Source organism: Scyliorhinus torazame, chromosome 2 (assembly GCF_047496885.1).
Source record: "Scyliorhinus torazame isolate Kashiwa2021f chromosome 2, sScyTor2.1, whole genome shotgun sequence".
Classification (NCBI taxonomy): domain Eukaryota; kingdom Metazoa; phylum Chordata; class Chondrichthyes; order Carcharhiniformes; family Scyliorhinidae; genus Scyliorhinus; species Scyliorhinus torazame.
The window spans coordinates 273011945-273033911 of NC_092708.1; the positions used below are offsets into that span (position 1 = coordinate 273011945).

Below are 21967 nucleotides of genomic sequence, written 5' to 3' on the forward strand. Positions count from 1 at the left end.
CACTGAGGAGTGGCGGATTTCTGAGGCGTGGAGGGTTCGGGAGAAAAAGGCCACGGGTCTGCCCACTTGGTTAAGGGTGGCCGCCAGAGCTACGTCGGATGCGTTGCTCTCGACCTGGAAGGGGAGGGACTCGTCGATGGCGCGCATCGTGGCCTTTGCGATATCTGCTTTGATGCGGCTGAAGGCCTGGTGAGCCTCTGTCGACAGGGGGAAGGTAGTGGTCTGTATTAGCGGGCGGGCCTTGTCTGCATACTGGGGGACCCACTGGGCATAATATGAAAAGAACCCCAGGCAACGTTTCAGGGCTTTGGAGCAGTGGGGTAGGGGAAATTCCATAAGGGGGCGCATGCGTTCGGGGTCGGGGCCTATTAACCCATTGCGCACTACGTATCCCAGGATGGCCAACCGGTTTGTGCTAAAAACGCACTTTTCCTCGTATGTGAGGTTCAAGGCGTTAGCGGTCTGGAGGAATTTTTGGAGGTTGGCGTCGTGGTCCTGCTGATCGTGGCCGCAGATGGTTACGTTGTCGAGATACGGGAACGTGGCCTGCAACCCGTGCTGGTCAACCATTCGGTCCATCTCCCGTTGGAAGACCGAGACCCAGTTCGTGACGCCAAATGGGACCCTTAGGAAGTGGTATAGACGCCCGTCTGCCTCGAAGGCTGTGTACTTGCGGTCACCTGGGCGGATGGGGAGCTGGTGGTAGGCAGACTTGAGGTCCACGGTGGAGAAAACCTTATACTGGGCAATCCGATTTACCATGTCGGATATGCGGGGGAGAGGGTACGCATCTAGCTGTGTGTACCTGTTGATGGTCTGGCTATAGTCTATGACCATCCTTTGCTTCTCCTCGGTCTTTACTACTAGCACCTGAGCTCTCCAGGGACTATTGTTGGCCTGGATTATGCCTTCCTTCAGCAACCGCTGGACTTCAGACTGAATAAATATCCGGTCCTGGGCGCTGTACCGTCTGCTCCTAGTGGCGACGGGTTTGCAATCCGGGGTGAGGTTTGCAAACAAGGACGGCGGTTCAACCTTGAGAGTTGCGAGGCCGCAGATAGTGAGTGGGGGTATTGGGCCGCCGAATTGAAATGTTAGGCTCTGCAGGTTACACTGGAAATCTAATCCCAGTAATGTGGGCGCACAGAGTTGGGGAAGGACGTAGAGCCTGTAGTTTTTAAACTCCCTCCCTTGCACTGTTAGGTTCGCGATGCAGAACCCTTTGATCTCTACGGAGTGGGATCCTGCAGCTAGGGAAATCTTTTGCGTACTTGGATGGATGGTCAGAAAACAGCGTCTTACCGTGTCTGGGTGAATGAAACTTTCGGTGCTCCCGGAGTCGATCAAGCATGATGTCTCGTGTCCGTTGATCAGCACCGTTGTTGTCGTCGTCTGGAGCATCCGGGGCCGTGATTGATCCAGAGTCACCGAAGCCAGTCGTGGTCGTAGTGTCGCGGCGTCTTCTTCGGACCCCGTGGAGCCGTCGATGCTGGGATCCTTTGTTGTCATCCAAGATGGCGGCGTCCATGAATCGCACGCGGCCGGGGGTGGACAAAATGGCCACCCCCTTGGATCGCACGTGGTCGGGGGTGGACAAAATGGCCGCCCCATGAATCGCATGTGGCTGGGGGGGTCACAAGATGGCGGCGCCCATCCTCCCCTCGTGGTGCCTGGGACCCAAAATGGCGGCGCCCACGGGTCGCACATGGGGCGCTGGGAGGGGGGGGGGGGTTGGGAGCGTTTGGGCTATGCTGGGCTCGTTCTTCTCCGGGGATTGCGGCGACCCCCCGGGACCGGCACAGCCGCGTAATGGCCCTTCTTGCCGCAGCTTTTACAAATAGCTGCGCGGGCCGGGCAGCGCTGCCGGGGGTGTTTCTCTTGCCCGCAGAAATAGCAGCGGGCCCCCCCGGGATGGTCTGGCGCTTTAACCGCGCAAGCCTGCGAGGGGGGGGGGGCGGGTTTGTCGCGACGGGGGTCCACAGAACCCAAGGGGCTGCCACGCGGTCGGGGCCGTAGGCGCGGGGCGTTTTGCGAGGCCACATCTAGGGAAGCTGCAATGGCCCGTGCCTCAGAGTCCTAGCGACTCTCTTTCTAAAAGTCTTTGGCGGATTTGGGGAGAGTTCATACCTGCCACAAACGCATCGCGAATTAGCATGTCCGTGCGTTCGATCACGTTCACCGGTGGGCAGCTGCAGCCCCGTCCCAAAATTAGCAGCGCGGCGTAGAATTCTTCTCGCGATTCTCCGGGACTTTGCCGTCTCGTTGCGAGTTGGTAGCGCGCATAGACCTGGTTCACGGGGCGAACGTAGATGCTCTTCAGTGATGCAAGCGCCGTCAGGAAATCCTCTGCGTCTTCTATGAGAGGGTAAATTTCCGGGCTCACCCTCGAATGCAGGACCTGCATTTTCTGGTCTTCTGTGATCCGGCTGGGGGCCGTTCGGAGGTAGCCTTCAAAACATGCTTGCCAGTGTTTAAATACTGCTGCCGAGTTCGCTGCGTGGGGGCTGATCCGCAGGCATTCCGGAGCTCCATAGTCCTTTAAGCTCGCTTAATAAATTGTAGCGCACAATGACTTACGAGAGAGACGAGTAGTGATGAAGTCGATGAGGCTTTATTAAGCGAGACTTGTCCCCAGCAGTTCAGCAACAGAATGAAGCGGCGGGGAGAAGCTCAGGTTCTTATACTCCGCCTTCAGGGCGGAGCCAGGAGTCAACAGCCAACCAGGACCCGGGATCTGTCAGCCAATAGCATCACGGCTTCACAGTCCCACATGACCACTAATACATACCACCACACCGGGTGATTTAGCGGACTGGCAGTGGATCCCGGATGAGTTAGCGTACTGGGAGTGGATCCCGGGTGATTTAGCGGATCGGTAGTGGATCCCGGATGAGTTAGCGGACTGGAAGTGTATCCCTGGTGATTTGGCGGACTGGAGTGGATCCCAGATGTGTTCGCGGACTGGGAGTGGATCCCGGTGATATGGCGGACTGTGAGTGGATCCGGGGTGAGTTAGCGGACTGGGAGTGGATCCCGGATGAGTTGGCGGACTGGGAGTGGATCCCATGTGATTTAACGGAATGGCAGTGGATCCCGGGTGATTTAACGCACCGGGAGAGGGTCTCAGGTGACCTGGCGAACTGGGAGTGGATCCCGGGCGAGTTAGCGGACTGGGAGTGGATCCCGGGCGAGTTAGCGGACTGGGAGTGGATCCCGGGTGAGTTGGCGGACTGGGAGTGGATCCCTGACGATTTAATGGACTGTGAGTGGATCCCGGTTGATTTGGCAGACTGGGAGTGGATCCCGGGCGATTTGACGGACTGGCAGTGGATCCCGGGCGATTTAATGGACTGGGAGTGGATCCCATGTGATTTAACTGACTTGGAGTGGATCCCGGGTGAGTTAGCGGACTGGGAGTGGATCCCGGGCGATTTAACTGACTGGGAGTGGATCCCGGGAAATTTGGCGGACTCGGAGTGGATCCCGGGAGATTTGGCGGACTGGGAATGGATCCCGGGAGATTTAACTGACTGGGAGTGGATCCCGGGAGATTTGGCGGACTGGGAGTGGATCCCGGGAGATTTAACTGACTGGGAGTGGATCCCGGGAGATTTGGCGGACTGGGAGTGGATCCCGGGAGATTTGGCGGACTGGGAGTGGATCCCGGGAGATTTGGCGGACTGGGAGTGGATCCCGGGAGATTTGGCGGACTGGGAGTGGATCCCGGGAGATTTGGCGGACTGGGGGTGGATCCGGAGGCAGTGGCTCCCCTCTGGGATCCGGTCAGATTTCCCGCCGGCGCCGCGGTTGGCGGGGTTACGGCGCATGCGGCCGCGCTCGGGGCCCAGTCATGGCGGCGGTGTTGGGTCTGCTGCTGAGGGAGGAGGTGACAGCGGAGGAGGCGGTGAGCTGGCTTCAAACAGCGTGGCGGCCGGCGCAGGTAACCAGGGAGATGCTACCGCCCGGAGATGCCGGTTAGGGTGGAAATGGAGCCCGAGGCTTTTTCTCCTCCGGCCAGGCCGTCGTCCCCCCCCCCCCCCCCCCCCCCGGGGCCTGGGAGAGCCCCCCCCCCGGGGCCTGGGAGAGCCCCCCCCCCGGGGCCTGGGAGAGCCCCCCCCCCCGGGGCCTGGGAGAGCCCCCCCCCCGGGCCTGGGAGAGCCCCCCCCCCCCCCCCGGGGCCTGGGAGAGCCCCCCCCGGGCCTGGGAGAGCCCCCCCCCCGGGCTTGGGAGAGCCCCCCCCCCCCCCGGGCCTGGGAGAGCCCCCCCCCCCCCCCCCCCCCGGGCCTGGGAGAGCCCCCCCCCCCCCCCCGGGCCTGGGAGAGCCCCCCCCCCCCCCCGGGCCTGGGAGAGCCCCCCCCCCCCCCCGGGCCTGGGAGAGCCCCCCCCCCCCCCCCGGGCCTGGGAGAGCCCCCCCCCCCCCGGGCCTGGGAGAGCCCCCCCCCCCCCGGGCCTGGGAGAGCCCCCCCCCCCCCCGGGCCTGGGAGAGCCCCCCCCCCCCCCCCGGGCCTGGGAGAGCACCCCCCCCCGGGCCTGGGAGAGCCCCCCCCCCGGGCCTGGGAGAGCCCCCCCCCCGGGCCTGGGAGAGCCCCCCCCCCCCCCCGGGGCCTGGGAGAGCCCCACCCCCCCCCCCGGGGCCTGGGAGAGCCCCACCCCCCACCCCCCCGGGGCCTGGGAGAGCCCCACCCCCCACCCCCCGGGGCCTGGGAGAGCCCCCACCCCCCACCCCCCGGGCCTGGGAGAGCCCCCCCCCTCCCCCCCGGGCCTGGGAGAGCCCCCCCCTCCCCCCCGGGGCCTGGGAGAGCCCCCCCCCCCGGGGCCTGGGAGAGCCCCCCCCCCGGGGCCTGGGAGAGCCCCCCCCCCCGGGGCCTGGGAGAGCCCCCCCCCCCCCGGGGCCTGGGAGAGCCCCCCCCCCCGGGCCTGGGAGAGCCCCCCCCCCCCCCCCCCCCCGGGGCCTGGGAGAGCCCCCCCCCCCCGCCCCCCGGGCCTGGGAGAGCCCCCCCCCCCCCCCCCCCCCCCGGGCCTGGGAGAGCCCCCCCCCCCCCCCGGGCCTGGGAGAGCCCCCCCCCCCCCCCGGGCCTGGGAGAGCCGCCCCCCCCCGGCCTGGGAGAGCCCCCGCCCCCCCCCCCCCCGGGGCCTGGGAGAGCCCCCCCCCCCCCCCCCCCGGGGCCTGGGAGAGCCCCCCCCCCCCCCCCCCGGGGCCTGGGAGAGCCCCCCCCCCCCCCCCCCCCCGGGGCCTGGGAGAGCCCCCCCCCCCCCCCCCCCCGGGGCCTGGGAGAGCCCCCCCCCCCCCCCCCCCCGGGGCCTGGGAGAGCCCCCCCCCCCCCCCCGGGCCTGGGAGAGCCCCCGCCCCCCCCCCCCCCGGCCTGGGAGACACCCCCCCCCCCCCCCCCCCCGGCCTGGGAGAGCCCCACCCCGAGCCTGGGAGAGCCCCCCCCCCCGGGGCCTGGGAGAGCCCCCCCCCCCCCGGGGCCTGGGAGAGCCCCCCCCCCCCCCCCGGGCCTGGGAGAGCCGCCCCCCCCCGGGCCTGGGAGAGCCCCCCCCCCCCCCGGGGCCTGGGAGAGCCCCCCCCCCCCCCCCCCCCCCCCCCCCCGGGCCTGGGAGACCCCCCCCCCCCCCCGGGGCCTGGGAGAGCCCCCCCCCCCCCCCCGGGCCTGGGAGAGCCCCCCCCCCCCGGGCCTGGGAGAGCCCCCCCGGGCCTGGGAGAGCCCCCCCCCCGGCCTGGGAGAGCCCCCCCCCCCGGGCCTGGGAGAGCCCCCCCCCCCCGGGCCTGGGAGAGCCCCCCCCCCCCGGGCCTGAGAGAGCCCCCCCGGGCCTGGGAGAGCCCCCCCCCCGGGCCTGGGAGAGCCCCCCCCCCCCCCCCCCGGGCCTGGGAGACCCCCCCCCCCCCCCCCGGCCTGGGAGAGCCCCCCCCCCCCCCCCCCGGCCTGGGAGAGCCCCCCCCCGCCTGGGAGAGCCCCCCCCCCCCCCCCCCCCCCCCCCCCCCAGGCCTGGGAGAGCCCCCCCCCCCCCCCCCCCCCCCCGGGCCTGGGAGAGCCCCCCCCCCCCCCCCCCCCCCCCCGGGCCTGGGAGAGCCCCCCCCCCCCGGGGCCTGGGAGAGCCCCCCCACCCCCCCACCCACCGGGCCTGGGAGAGCCCCCCCCTCCCCCCCGGGCCTGGGAGAGCCCCCCCCACGGGCCTGGGAGAGCCCCCCCCCCCCCCCCCCCACGGGCCTGGGAGAGCCCCCCCCCCCCCCCCCGGGGGCCTGGGAGAGCCCCCCCCCCGGGCCTGGAAGAGGCCCCCCCCCCCCCCCCCCCCCCGGGGCCTGGGAGAGCCCCCCCCCTATCCCCAGGCCTGGAAGAGCCCCCGCCCCCCCCCCCCCCGGGGCCTGGGAGAGCCCCCTCCCGGACCTGGGAGGCCCCCCCCCCCCCGGGGCCTGGGAGAGCTCCCCTCCCCCTGGGGCCTGGGAGAACCCCCCCCTACCCCCGGGGCCTGGGAGAATCGCCCCACCTCCCCCCGGGGCCTGGGAAAACCGCCCCACCTCCCCCCGGGGCCTGGGAGAACCCCCTCCCCCGGGGCCTGGGAGAACCCCCCCACCTCCCCCGGGGCCTGGGAGAGCCCCCCCCCCCCACTCCGCTTTGCTGGCCTAGTGACAACACCAACAACCTCACGTTCCCATCAGCAATCTCCCCCTTACACACATGTCCATCCAACTTGGGGCCGTGGTAGCCACAGCCCCATAAACCATGTATGCTTCCAAATCACTGACATACCACCATTACTACAAACCCACACACCAACCTCCCATTCTTTACCCCACTAAAAGCACCGCTCCTCCGATAACCCAACCGTGACTTCCACACCCCCATCCCCAGATTTCCACAACGAATTTCCCCAATAACTAGATTACCCCCCCCCCCCCCCCCCCGGCTTTGCCCTAAAGGTTTGTGGGTGGGGAGGAGAAGGTAAAATGCTGAGGAATAATGCCTGGTTACACCTTTCAGTAATAAAGTCACAAAAGTTCAAAGATGTTTCTCCATGTGTGACCACATTTACTGAATTTTTTTTACTTCTGTTTACAGAATGGTGAATTCAGCGACAAGCTTCTGGCATATAACTCCCTCCGGAGAGACTTTGTACCCTTCCTTTTAAATTTTTTGAGGGAGCAGACAAACCAACTAATTCCAAATGCTCCGTCAACTCCTGCAAAGACATCCTCTGTCAAGGGGCTGAAACATACTCGGTGCCATCGGGATTGGAATGAAAATAGCCAGACAGAAAAAAGGGGCAGTAACACAGAGGCACCGAAAGGGACTCGAGCTCAGTTATTCCCAGATACGCCAAACAATTCCTTTAACTCGGGCAGTTTCTTCCAGTCTCCCTCGTCCAATGGCTCTTCCTTTTCAAAGTCAAACAGCGACTTGTGCAATTTGGACTCGCCAGTTAGCCCTGAGTTCAGCTGTAGCATAGCGCCACGCTATGGTGAGCGACGGTCAGCTCAGAGGGCCAACCTTGGGCAATTCATCATCCAAGGCCCTGAAAGCCAATCCCTGCGGCGTGCCAAGAAGAAAAACATGTTAGTCAGTGGCCGACAGGTAGCCAAAGACTTGACAAAGAGCCCAGCTGAAGAGGATTGTGCAACATGGAGTGGCAATAAGAGGAGGATAGAGTCTGTTGGTATGACTCAGCCTACTCCTCAGTTAAATATAAATAACTTGGAGGAATTTCCACCTGTGGGTACAATAATCGTGGGAAGGTAATATAAATCTTTATTAATGGATTAATCACAGTTCGGTAAATGTTCGCAATTGGAATTCTTCAATGTCTTATTTGTGACTCAGTGGCAGCGCTCTCGCCTCTGAGTCAGAAGGCCGATAGTCCAGTGTGATACGGAGGGCTTGCTACATTGTCAGGGATGCCATTTTCCATTACAGGCGTTCAACACCAGCCTCATTTGTCCTCCTGGGCGAATGTAAAAAGTTACACAACCCTACTTTATATGATGTCTTGACCAATGTTTATTCCTTGACCAATGTCACTTTTTGGGGAAAAGATTTGGTCATTACCTTTTTGCTCTTTGCAGGATCTTATTGTGCAGGATCTTATTGTGCACAAGTTAGCTATAAAGTGCTTGAGAGGTTATAATTTGGTGAAAGGTACTTTCAAATGCAAACCTTCCATTTTAAATATGTGCACATTTCGGGTGTAAATTATTTTTTGAAAAACATTTTATTAGAGGCATTTTCAAATATATACATAAAGAAGAAAGAACACAAAAAACAACCGTGGCAACAGCAAAAAGCCTAAACGTCTTTACACCCCCCACCCCTACCTGGCGTCTGCCCACCCTTTTTTAACTTTTAACCCAACCTGAACTGAAAAAGAACCCCCCCCCCGCTGCTGTCGACTCTATACTCCTTAAAGAAGTCAAAGAACAACTGGCACCTTGAGAGGTGAACCCCTCCTCTGTCCCCTAATGGCGAACTTGAACTTCTGTAAGCCTTAACCAAATTTTCCAGCTGTACCACTCCATTGTAGATCTTGCCCTTTCAAATTTTACTTGTTTAGTTACTGTTGATTATAAGTCACGAGTGGTGGGAGCAATTGTAAGTGACATCAATGCAAAAATTCTGACATTAACATTTTAACTTGGACAAGACCTGTTGAATATTAACATCAAATTGAAAACTGACAAATGAGGGCTTCTTCCCATTCTGTGTAGCGAGACTGCTTTATTCTGAAGTTAACCAATACAGTAACGGTGCTTGAAATTTAGCATTAATAGCCTGACTCAGGCTAGGCTCAGCTCCATGTCAGCTGGGTCCCATTGTATTTTATTTGAGAAAGTTCTGTGAAGCTTAAATTTTCAAGTTTTGATAGAACCTAGCTCAGGCAGAGCGACATTTGGCTGTTTCTGAGTACATGGTGACGGACAAATGCCTGCTGATTGCCTCAGCATGATTCTGAGGCTGTATTGGCCCAGGTTAGATAGTGTTAGGAAAGTTGAAGTGTGGATTCAGTTGTGTTTTATTTTGAAGATCTTCAATGAAATGAAATCTGTTTTGATTCCCTACTGCAGTTTATTTGTTATAAATATGATTTTATAGTTTAAACTCAAAGTTGAATGTCGTGTTTTTTTGTTCCTTAACTGTAGTTCAGTGGGTAGTAGTCTCACTTCTGAATCCGATCGTGTATTCAAATCCCACCCCAAAGACTTGACCGCAATCCAAGCACTCTTGCGCTGCGCTGTCATAGTTGCGTTCTTTCAGATGAGACATTAAGCGAAGGTGGATGTAACAGACCTCACTGCATTAATTCAAAGAGCAGGGTGTTCTCTTCGATTTCTCAGTCAATATTTATTCCTCGGTATCTCAAAAAACCTAGATTATTACTTCTTCTGGGAGCTTGCTGTGCACAAATTAATTGACATAGTTCCTGCATTATAATATTGACTACAGACCAAAAGTAACAGTGCAAGAGACATCCTGAGGTCATGAAAGATGTGTAGATACAAGTTCATTAATTAACAGAAGATGAGAATACAAAACGCTTGCCTTGTTTAGATTTAGTGAGCTAAATATAGTAAGATTTGTATTCTGTTACATCACTAGATATCATGTGCCTTATATCACATTTCTGTTCTTCACAAGTTCCTGTTTGTACTGAGCATATGAGGAAAAAATGAGAAGTCCAGGTACAACTGGGAAATGGAGCAATTGTCACTTCAAGAACTTAAATCAAGAAGACAAAATTCAAGCTAAGACAATTCGTTCATTGCCTCTGGGGAACAAAATAGGATTTAATAGGATTACCACTTTGTAGAGCGCTTATGTTCTTTTGTTTAAAAAAACTTGTTAGGTGGGGAAATCACAACTGGATTTCTCATTTCTACATAGTGCACAAAATTAGCTGAATTCACCTTGCTTAGCTTAGTTTTACTTGTCTGCTATTCAAAAGTAGAGGATGCAAGGCTCCCTTGGTTTTAAACTGAAAATTAAAGATAAACTAAGTGAATTGCTTACATATAACTTCAGTTAATTATATTTGGATGGATTGAGATGGCAGAAGACCATAAGACATAGAAGCAGAATTAGGCCACTCGGCCCATCGAGTCTGCTCTGCCATTCAATCATGGCTGATATTTTTCTCATCACCATTCTCCTGCCTTCTCCCCATAACCCCTGATCCCCTTATTGATCAAAAACATATCTCTGTTTTAAAGACACTGTGATTTGGCCTCCACAGCCTTCTGCGGCAAAGAGTTCCACAGATGTCTGGCTGAAGAAATTCCTCCTCATCTCTGTTTTAAAGGATCGTCCCTTTAGTCTGAGATTGTGTCCTCTGCTTCTAGTTTTTCCTACAAGTGGAAACATCCTTTCCACGTCCACTCTATCCAGGCCTCGCAGTATCCTGTAAGTTTCAATAAGATTCCCCCCTCATCCTTCTAAACTCCAATGAGTACAGACCCAGTCCTCAACCGTTCTTCATACGACAAGCTGTTCATTCCAGGGATCAATCTTGTGAACCTCCTCTGGACCCTTTCCAAGGCCAGCACATCTTTCCTTAGATATGGGGCCTAAAACTGCTCACAATACTTTAAATGGGTCTGACCCGACCCTTATATATCCTCAGAAATACATCCCTGGTCTTGTATTCTAGCCCTCTTGGCATGAATGCTAACATTGCATTTGCCTTCCTAACTGCCGACTGAACCTGCACGTTAACCTAAGAGAATCTTGAACACGGACTCCCAAGACCCTTTGTGCTGCTGATTTCCTAAACATTTCCCCATTTAGAAAATAGTCTATGCCTAAATTCCGCCCTCCAAAGTGCATAACCTCACTTTTCCACATTGTATTTCATCTGTCACTTCTTTGCCCACTCTCCTAGCCTGTTAAAATCCTTCTGCAGCCCCTTTGCTTCCTGTCTCTCTACAGATCTTTGTATCATCTGCAAACTTAGCAACAGTGCCTTCAGTTCCTTCTTCCAGATCATTAATGTATATTGTGAAAAGTTGTGGTCCGATATGATAACGATGTCTGTAACTCCAGGCATTCCTCTCTGTTGTTCAGTTGGAATCTTTTTTAAAAAATTTATTAGAGTACCCAATTCATTATTTCCAATTAAGGGGCAATTTAGCGTGACCAATCCACTTAGCCAGCACATCTTTGGGTCGTGGGGGCGAAACCCACGCAAACACGGGGAGAATGTGCAAACTCCACACGGACTGTGACCCAGAGCCGGGATCGTACCTGGGACCTCGGCGCCGTAAGGCAGCAGGGCCAACCCACTGCTTCACCGTACTGCCTTTTGAGCTGGACTCTTGAGGTGAAGCTATTATGGTGCATCAGAGAAAGGGAGAGTTACTGTGACATTTTAACCCAGGAGGTAGTCGTATCCTTTCAAATGGTGGACTAGATTTGGTTAACAATCGGGGCCAGGAGAATGGGACTACAACTCTGGCAGGAAGGGGATCACAAATGCAATGGTGGAGGAACCTCAACCTTTACCATTGTCCAACAGGTATGAAATACTTGCTAATGGCCTGCAAGGAGGATGGGCAAGTTGACCATATCTCTACAGGAGACCACTGAAGTGGGGTAATAGAGCGTGGCAGTTGTAGACGACTGTATAGTAGGAGTTGGATACTGTTCACTGCAACTGTGATCAGGAATCCTTGCACTGTGCTAGGGTTAAGACATCTCCCACTTAGAGAAGTGGGCTTATGTAGAAACCAACAACACAGGTTGAACTGTGGGTGGCATGGTAGCACAGCGGTTAGCAATGTTACATCACAGCACCTAGCAATGTTACATCACAGCACCAGGGTCCCAAGTTCGATTCCCGGCTTGGGTCACTGTCTGTGCGGAGTCTACACGTTCTCCCCGTGTCTGCGTTGGTTTCTTCCTTGTGCTCCGGTTTTCTCCCACAAGTCCCGAAAGACGTGCTGTTGTTAATTTGGATACTCTGAATTCTCCCTCTGTGTACCCGAACAGGCGCCGGAATGTGGTGACAAGGGCTTTTCACAGTAACGTCATTGCAGTGTTAACGTAAGTCTATTTGTGACAATAAAGGATATATTATTACTAGGAATGAGGTTCTGCTGAGTGTTTGAGGAGGATACAATAAAGATGCATACTTACTTCCTCAGCCCCACACTTATTGATGTAGTGACAAGCCGTTTACAGGTTCAATTCGTGTGGTGCTGGCGCCAATAATAGAAAATGAGGAAACTGATTTATTGGGACAGACTTAAACCTTGCTGTGAGCAGTGCCCTGGTGAATTGAATGACTTGGGTAAAATAAGGGCTTTAAACTAATAAGAGCGAGGGTTCCAGTCAGGCAAATATAAACTCTGAAGGGAAAAATAATTCTGTAAAGCAGAGTAGCATTAGAAATCTAGGAGATTGTGTCAGGAAGAGAAAGAATGTTTAACTATGTACTAGGACATTATTAACTAAAACACAACAGGGAAAGAAAAGTTAAAACTGAAGGTGCTATATTTGAATATGTAAAGGATTCATAACAAAATAGATGCATTAGCACAAGAACCTGATCTTACACTGCGACATGGCTGTGGAGTGACCAAATTTGCAAAGTAAACATTCCATGGAATTTGATTCTTTTATAAAGAGATAGACAAAATGGAGGAAGTGGGGTGAGTAGCCCTGGTATTGCGGAATGGGATAAAAGCAGTGGTGAGAAATGATCTTAATAATAATAATCTTTATTATTGTCACAAGTAGGATTACATTAACACTGCAATGAAGTTACTGTGAAAATCCCCTAGTCGCCACTCGTCGGCGCCTGTTTGGGTACACGGAGAATTCAAAATGTCCAATTCCCCTAACAAGCATGTCTTTCGGGACTTATGGGAGGAAACCAGAGCACCTGGAGGAAACCTATGCAGACACTGGGAGAACGTGCAGACTCAGCACAGACAATGACCCAAGGTGGGAATCAAACCCGGGTCCCTGGCGCTGTGAAGCAGCAGTGCTAACCACTGTGCCACCGTGCAGCCCAAGCCCAGAGGGCGGCACGGTAGCACAGTGGTTGTTAGGTAATTTGGGCATTCTGAATTCTCCATCCGTGGAAATAAATTATTGTCTCAAGTATTTGCTAGAATTGAGAGTGCTCTGATTGAAGTCTTCAAGGTATTAACAAGGAAAGACCGGGTAGATAAAGATAAATTATTTCCACTGGTTGGAGGTTTTAGAACTGAGAGCATAGTCTAAAAATTAAGGCTAGACTGTTCAGGAGAGATGTTGGGAAGCACTTCTTCACCCAAGGGGTGGTAGAAGTTTGGAACTCTCTCCCACAAGCAGCAGTTGAAGCTAGAACAGTTAATAATTTTAAATCTGAGATGGATTTTTGTTACGCAAAGATATTGAGGGATATGAGCCCAAGGAGGTTCATGGAATTAGGCCACAGATCAACCATGATCTCATTAAATGGTGGGGTGGGCTCGAGGGGCTGAATGGTCGTCTGTTCCTGCCTTCACAGCAGGTTATTGTACATAAATTTGAGTTCACAGGATTGAAGATAATAAATTAGTATGGGGTTGAGAAAAGAAGGGAGGAAGAAACTGGTCATTCTCATGATAGCATCTGTCCAGTGAATTGCTGCAAAGATCAGTACTTGGGCCTCTGTTATTTATAATCTGTATCACTGATATTACACTGAGTCCCTTCATCTATATGGCCAAGCTAGCTGATGATACAAAGCTAGGTGGAAAGGTAAGCTGTGAGGACATAAGACTTTAAAGGATATACATATTGGTTATGTGATGGGGCAAGAAAGTGACAATTGAAGCAGAATGTGGGCAGATGTGAAAATCTCTTCAGTAGGAAGAATGGAAAAACAGTTTTTAAGGTGAGAGACTGCAATTATGATTTAGATAGAATTGGGTGTGCTGGGACGCCGCACTTAGGAAGGCAATTGGTTTATTAGTGTTTATTATCAAGGAATTACAGTTTAAGAGTGAAGAAGAATTGCTGCAATTGTACGGGGTTTTGTTCAAATCATGCTGACAGGTATTGTGTGCAATTTTGGTCTCCTTAGCTTTTTTTTCTTTATTTTTTAAATTTAGAGTACCCAATTCATTTTTTCCAATTAAGGGGCAATTTAGCGTGGCCAAACCACCTAGCCTACACATCTTTGGGTTGTGGGGGCAAGACCCATACAAACACAGGGAGAATGTGCAAACTCCACACGGATAGTGATCCAGAGCCGGGATCGAACCTGGGACCTCCGTGCTGTGAGGCAGCAGGGCTAATCCACTGCGCCACCGTGCTGCCCTTGGTCTCCTTAGCTAAGGAAAAATATACTTGATAGGTTTTGCAACAAAGGTTCCTGAGATTGCTTCCTGAGATGAAAGGGCTATTCTACGACGAGAGATTAAGTAGAATGGTTCCATATTCTCCAGTTTAGAAAAATTGAACCAATTAAAATTCTTAAGAGGGCTTGATGAGGTAGATACTGTGAGGACGTTCCCTTAGAATGAGGGTTCATAGTCTCAGGATAAGATATCAGTCTTTTGGGATCAAGATGAAAAATTTCTTCAAGAGTGCTGTGGGAATCTCCGTTGAGTATATTCAAGATGGAGATCAATAGATTTTTGGAAAACAAGGGAATCAAGAGGTACATGGAGATACGGCAGGAAAATGGAATTTGTAAAAGGTAAAGCATGATATTGAATACTTGAGGGAGCTGTATGACCTCATATTTCTTATAGTCTTGCGTTATTTAGCTGCTGCATAATAATGATATTGTATCTGTGAAGTGCTGATGCATTACAATAGAGATTTAACATTTCAGAAAGGGGCTCATCCATGCCTTACCTGTAAAAGTGAGTATTCAAATACATTCCTGTCTGGTCTCGTCTTCCATAAAGTTTTTTTAAAATTACTTTTTCTGAGATACAAAGTCAGGGCTCAGAGTGTGGACAGGGACAAACCCCTAATCCAGCTCCTTGCCTGCTCCAAAAAACAATTCACATTGAATCCAGTTCATGGTCCCCACAAGAGAGACATACCATATCTGAGCCAAAAGGCAGAGCAGATACTACACTTGATCTTAGCCAAAAGGCTGAGAAGTGATCCATCTTCCATAAAGTTAGTACATCCAAAGCTCCCCTACCCCATGTCCTATCTCGCACCAAATCCTGTTCACCCATTACCTCTGTTCACATATTGGTTCCTGTTTAAGCAATGCATTGATTTTTAAAACACTCATTTATGACTCCACATCGTTCTATATCTGTGACTGCCTCAAGTCCTGCAACCCGTAGCGATATCTGTGCTCCTCCAAGTAATGGCCTCTTGCGCATCTTGCTTTAGCATCTCTGCACAATTGGTGGCATAATATGTGGCTCAGTGTTATTTTGCTAGTTCCTCTGAAGTGCCTCGGGGTGGTTTAATATTTTAACATCACTGTAAGTATGAGAATTTGATGGCCAAAATCTACCTCTACCTTGGCTTCTGTCTGGGCGGTAATGTTTGCTTGAATTTCTGTAACATTGTGGGCCCTGGTTAAATAATGTCTTCATTTAAAAAAACATTATCATCCTTGTTTTCAAATTCCTCCAGTTATATACACTAATATTTTATCCCCAATTTTACTCATTTAGTTGGTGTGAGGCAAAATGTCATCTGCTGAACCATACACGTGTATAGCAGTATATCTTCCTCTCTCTCAAAGAACAAAGAAAAATACAGCACAGGAACAGGCCCTTCGGCCCTCCAAGCCCGTGCCGACCATGCTGCCCGACTAAACTACAATCTTCTACACTTCCTGGGTCCGTATCCCTCTATTCCCATCCTATTCATGTATTTGTCAAGATGCCCCTTAAATGTCACTATCGTCCCTGCTTCCACCACCTCCTCCGGCAGCGAGTTCCAGGCACCCACTACCCTCTGTGCCTCGTACATCTACTCTAAACCTTGCCCCTCGCACCTTAAACCTATGCCCCCTAGTAATTTACCTCTCTACCCTGGGGAAAAGCCTCTGACTATCCACTCTGTCTAGGCCCCTCATAATTTTGTAGACCTCTATCAGGTCGCCCCTCAACCTTTGTCGTTCCAGTGAGAACAAACCGAGTTTATTCAACCGCTCCTCATAGCTAATGCCCTCCATACCAGGCAACATTCTGGTGAATCTCTTCTGCACCCTCTCTAAAGCCTCCACATCCTTCTGGTAGTGTGGCGACCAGAATTGAACACTATACTCCAAGTGTGGCCTAACTAAGGTTCTATACAGCTGCAACATGACTTGCCAATTCTTATACTCAATGCCCCGGCCAATGAAGGCAAGCATGCCGTATGCCTTCTTGACTACCTTCTCCACCTGTGTTTCCTCTTTCAGTGACCTGTGGACCTGGACTCCTAGATCTCTCTGACTTTCAATACCCGAGGGTTCTACCATTCACTGTATATTCCCTACTTGCATTAGACCTTCCAAAATGCATTACCTCACATTTGTCCGGATTAAACTCCATCTGCCATCTCTTCACCCAAGTCTCCAAACAATCTAAATCCTGCTGTATCCTCTGACAGTCCTCGTCGCTATCCGCAATTCCACTAACCTTTGTGTCGTCTGCAAACTTACTAATCAGACCAGTTACATTTTCCTCCAAATCATTAATATACTACAAACAGCAAAGGTCCCAGCACTGACCCCTGCGGAACACCACTAGTCACAGCCCTCCAATTAGAAAAGCATCCTTCCATTGCTACTCTCTGCCTTCTATGACCTAGCCAGTTCTGTATCCACCTTGCCAGCTCACCCCTGATCCCGTGTGACTTCACCTTTTGTACTAGTTACCATGAGGGACCTTGTCAAAGGCCTTACTGAAGTCCATATAGACAACATCACTGCCCTACCAGTGATGATCAGAGGATTGGATAGGGTGGACAGTGAGAGCCTTTTTCCTCGGATGGTGATGTCTAGCACGAGGGGACATACCTTTAAATTGAGGGGCGATAGATATAAGACAGATGTCAGAGGTAGGTTCTTTACTCGGAGAGTAGTAAGGGCGTGGAATACCCTGCCTGCAGCAGTAGTGGACTCGCCAACACTAAGGACATTCAAATGGTCATTGGATAGACATATAGACAATAAGGGAATAGTGTAGATGGGCTTTAGAGTGGTTTCACAGGTCGGCGCAACATCGAGGGCAGAAGGGCCTGGACTGCGCTATTATGTTCTCAGTTCTACCTGCATCAATCATCTTTGTGACCTCCTTGAAAAACTTTATCAAGTTAGTGAGACACGACCTCCCCTTCACAAAACCATGCTGCCTCTCACTAATACGTCCATTTGCTTCCAAATGGGAGTAGATCCTGTCTCGAAGAATTCTCTCCAGTAATTTCCCTACCACTGACGTAAGGCTCACCTGCCTGTAGTTTCCTGTATTATCCTTGCTGCCCTTCTTAAACAGAGGAACAACATTGGCTATTCTCCAGTCCTCCGGGACATCACCTGAAGACAGTGAGGATCCAAAGATTTCTGTCAAGGCCTCAGCAATTTCCTCTCTAGCCTCCTTCAGCATTCTGGTGTGGATCCCATCAGGCCCTGGGGACTTATCTACCTTAATATTTTTCAAGACGCCCAACACTTCGTCTTTTTGGATCTCAATGTGACCCAGGCTATCTACACACCCTTCTCCAGACTCAACATCTACCAATTCCTTCTCTTTGTGAATACTGATGCAAAGTATTCATTTAGTACCTCGCCCATTTCCTCTGGCTCCACACATAGATTCCCTTGCCTATCCTTCAGTGGGCCAACCCTTTCCCTGGCTACTCTCTTGCTTTTTATGTACGTGTAAAAAGCCTTGGGATTTTCCTTAACCCCATTTGCCAATGACTTTTCTTAACCCATCTAGCCCTCCTGACTCCTTGCTTAAGTTCCTTCCTACTTTCCTTATATTCCACACAGGCTTCGTCTGTTGCCAGCCTTTTAGCCCTGACAAATGCCTCCTTATTCTTTTTGACGAGGCCTACAATATCTCTCGTTATCCAAGGTGCCCGAAAATTGCCGTATTTATCCTTCTTCCTCACAGGAACATGCCGGTCCTGAATTCCTTTCAACTGACACTTGAAAGCCTCCCACATGTCAGATGTTGATTTACCCTCAAACATTCGCCCCCAATCTAGGTTCTTCAGTTCCCGCCTAATATTGTTATAATTAGCCTTCCCCCAATTTAGCACATTCACCCTAGGACCACTCTTATCCTTGTTCACCAGCACTTTAAAACTTACTTAATTGTGGTCACTGTCCCCGAAATACTCCCCTAATGAAACTTCTACCACCTGGCCAGGCTCATTCCCCAATACCAGGTCCAGTACAGCCCCTTCCCTTGTTGGACTGTCTACATATTGTTTCAAGAAGCCCTCGTGGATGCTCCTTACAAACTCTGCCCCGTCTAAGCCCCTGGCACTAACTGAGTCCCAGTCAATATTGGGGAAGTTGAAGTCTCCCATCACCACAACCCTGTTGCTTTTACTCTTTTCCAAAATCTGTCTACCTATCTGCTCCTCTATCTCCCGCTGGCTGTTGGGAGGCCTGTAGTAAACCCCCAACATTGTGACTGCACCCTTCTTATTCCTGATCTCTACCCATATAGCCTCACTGCCCTCTTGAGGTGTCCTCCCGTAGCACAGCTGTGATATCCTCCCTAACCAGTAGCACAACTCCGCCACCCCTTTTACATCCCCCTCTATCCCGCCTGAAACATGTAAATCCTGCAACGTTTAGCTGCCAATCCTGCCCTTCCCACAACCAGGTCTCTGTAATGGCAACAACATCAAGTACTAATCCAAGCTCTAAGTTTATCTGCCTTACCCGTAATACTTCTTGCATTAAAACATATGCACTTCAGGCCACCAGATCCGCTGTGTTCAGCAACTTCACCCTGTCTGCTCTGCCTCAGAGCCATACTGTTCCTATTCCCTAGTTCTCCCTCAATGCTCTCATCTTCTGACCTATTGCTCCCGTGCCCACCCCCCTGCCATACTAGTTTAACCCCTCCCGTGTGACACTAGCAAACCTCGCGGCCAGGATATTTATGCCTCTCCAGTTTAGATGCAACCCGTCCTTATATAGGTCACACCTGCCCCGGAAGAGCTCCCAGTGGTCCAGATAATGGAAACCCTCCCTCCCTCACCAGCTGTTGAGCCAAGTGTTTAGCTGCTCTATCTTCCTATGTCTAGCCTCACTTGCACGTGGCACAGGGAGTAATCCCGAGATTACAACCCTAGAGGTCCTGTCTTTTAACTTTCTGCCTAGCTCCCTGAACTCCTGCTGCAGGACCTCATGCCCCTTCCTGCCTATGTCGTTAGTACCAATATGTACAGCGACCTCTGCCTGTTTGCCCTCCCCCTTCAGGATGCCCTCTACCCGTTCGGAGACATCCTGGCACCAGGGAGGCAACATACCATCCTGGAGTCTCTTTCACGTCCACAGAAGCACCTATCTGTGCCCCTGACTATAGTGTCCCCTATGACTATTACTCTTCTGCGCTTTGACCCTCCCTTCTGAACATCAGAGCCAGCCGTGGTGCCACTGCTCTGGCTGCTGCTGTTTTCCCCTGATAGGCTATCCCCTCCCGACAGTATCCAAAGGGGTATACCTGTTTGAGAGGGGGACAACCACGGGGGATTCCTGCACTGACTGCCTGCCCTTTCTGGTGGTCACCCATTTCTCTGCCTGCACCTTGGGTGTGACCACATTTATATAACTGCTATCTATGACGCTTTCCGCCACCTGCATGCTCCTAAGTGCATCCAACTGCTGCTCCAACTGAACCATGCGGTCTGTGAGGAGCTCCAGTTGGGTGCACTTTCTGCAGATGAAGCCATCCGGGACGCTGGAAGCCTCCTGGATCTGCCACGTCTCACAGTCAGAGCACTGCACCCCTCTAATTGACATTGCGTCAATTAATTCGTAAATTAAAGTTAAAAGTTTTTTTAAAAAGTTACTGTTAACTATATGTTTCCTAGCACTAGATTTCTACTATAAATGTGAAAGCTAAATACAGTACTCTCCGATCTCTGGCTTAGATACCCCTCTAAATAGATATAGGACAGAGGTCAGAGGTAGGTTCTTTACGCAAAGAGTAGTGAGGCCGTGGAATGCCCTACCTGCAACAGTAGTGAACTCGCCAACATTGAGGGCATTTAAAAGTTTATTGGATAAGCATATGGATGATAATGGCATAGTGTAGGTTACATTGCTTTTGTTCCGGTGCAACATCGTGGGCCAAAGGGCCTGTACTGCACTGTATCGTTCTATGTTCTAAATTATAATTTAAGTAATTATATTAATTAGTTTATCAATGCTTAATTTTTTTAATTTAGTGTAGATTCCCAACCAGCCAATCAGGTCACAGCTTTTCTGTGATGTCACTTCAATTTCTCTCACCCACCCCCACACACACAATTTGAAAAGGTAATAAAAGTAAAAATGAGTAAAAATCACTTACTTACCTTCTGAGGGTCTCAGATTCTCTCAGGTTCTCTCCCTGCTGATTAAAAGTTACAGGCCAGAAGAAAGAGAGAGAACAAAACAGTGGGGAAGAAGCACCTTCTCCAACTCTGAATTCTATCGATCACACTGTATAGTGAGTTTAGGGGATTCTGCATCCGAGGTGAAGCTACATGTGATGAGCTCTGCAGCAAATTGTAGCCATGTAGCTGGGCACCACTTCCTTGAGTAACAGGACAAATCTGGAGCTTTTCAGATTCCCTCATTCACTTGATTTTCTTTGTAATGTGTGCTGATTCAGGGCATATAAATGTTTTCTTAGTTTCAATTTTTCTGTTTTAAAAAAAAAAAAACTGGATCTATTTGCTGGGGCTTTTTTTTCTCTTCCTAAATCCGTCCTTGCTTCTCCAGAATCTTTACAGCCTGTTTGCTGCGATAGGACAAATGAGCTGCTCTGTCTCCTGCACAATTTTTTGCTACCGCTATTGGTCAATTACATAGATGGGATGTTGAGTAACTTAATGTCTCTTGGTGAATCATTTCTTTTTTAAAAAATATATATTTTATTCAAAATTTTTGGCCAACCATAACAGTACATTGTGTATCTTTTACACCGTAATATAACAATATAAATAACAATGGCCAGTTTTTTAAACAAGAAACAAATAATATATAAACAACATCAAAATTAAAAAACAAAACTAAATGGCAACTACCTTGTCCCAAATAAATACTCTCCAAAAATACAATTCAGCAGTCCAGTATACAATTACCTATAACAACAACCTATACATATTATACATATACACTAACATCCCTGAGAGTCCTTCTGGTTCCTCCCCCCCACCCCCCAGGTTGCTGCTGCTGTCTTCTTCTTTTCCATTCCCTCTATCTTTCTGTGAGGTATTCGACGAACGGTTGCCACCGCCTGGTGAACCCTTGAGCCGATCCCCTTAGGACGAACTTAATCCGTTCCAGCTTTATAAACCCTGCCATGTCATTTATCCAGGTCTCCACACCCGGGGGCTTGGCTTCCTTCCACATCAACAGTATCCTGCGCCGGACTACTAGGGACGCAAAGGCCAAAACATCAGCCTCTTTCGCCTCCTGCACTCCCGGCTCTTCTGCAACCCCGAATATAGCCAACCCCCAGCTTGGTTCGACCTGGACCCCCACCACCTTCGAAAGCACCTTTGTCACCCCCACCCAAAACCCCTGTCGTGCCGGACATGACCAGAACATGTGGGTGTGATTCGCTGGGCTTCTCGAGCATCTCGCACACCTATCCTCTACTCCAAAAAATTTACTGAGCCGTGCTCCAGTCATATGCGCCCTGTGTAACACCTTAAATTGTATCAGGCTTAGCCTGGCACACGAGGACGATGAGTGTACCCTACTTAGGGCATCAGCCCACAGCCCCTCCTCAATCTCCTCCCCCAGCTCTTCCATTTCCCTTTCAGCTCATCTACCATAATCTCTCCCTCGTCCCTCATTTCCCTATATATGT

At 51.9% G+C, this 21967-nt stretch overlaps 1 protein-coding gene and 1 non-coding gene across 3 annotated transcripts in view; one reads left to right on the forward strand and one right to left on the reverse strand.

Annotated features, from left to right (window-relative positions):
- The first annotated feature begins 3806 nt into the window (after positions 1-3806).
- LOC140398667 (codanin-1-like) overlaps positions 3807-21967 on the forward strand; it is a 162957-nt gene continuing 144796 nt past the window's right edge. For both annotated transcript variants that reach the window (XM_072487634.1, XM_072487643.1), the window contains exons 1-2: positions 3807-3940; positions 7059-7732. In XM_072487634.1, the coding sequence (XP_072343735.1) occupies positions 3851-3940; positions 7059-7732 (764 nt within the window). In that variant the 5' untranslated portion in view covers positions 3807-3850. The remainder of the gene's footprint in view (positions 3941-7058; positions 7733-21967) is intronic.
- On the reverse strand, positions 14876-15075 carry LOC140408073 (U2 spliceosomal RNA). The gene has a single exon (XR_011940009.1). It is a non-coding gene; the product is annotated as a U2 spliceosomal RNA (small nuclear RNA).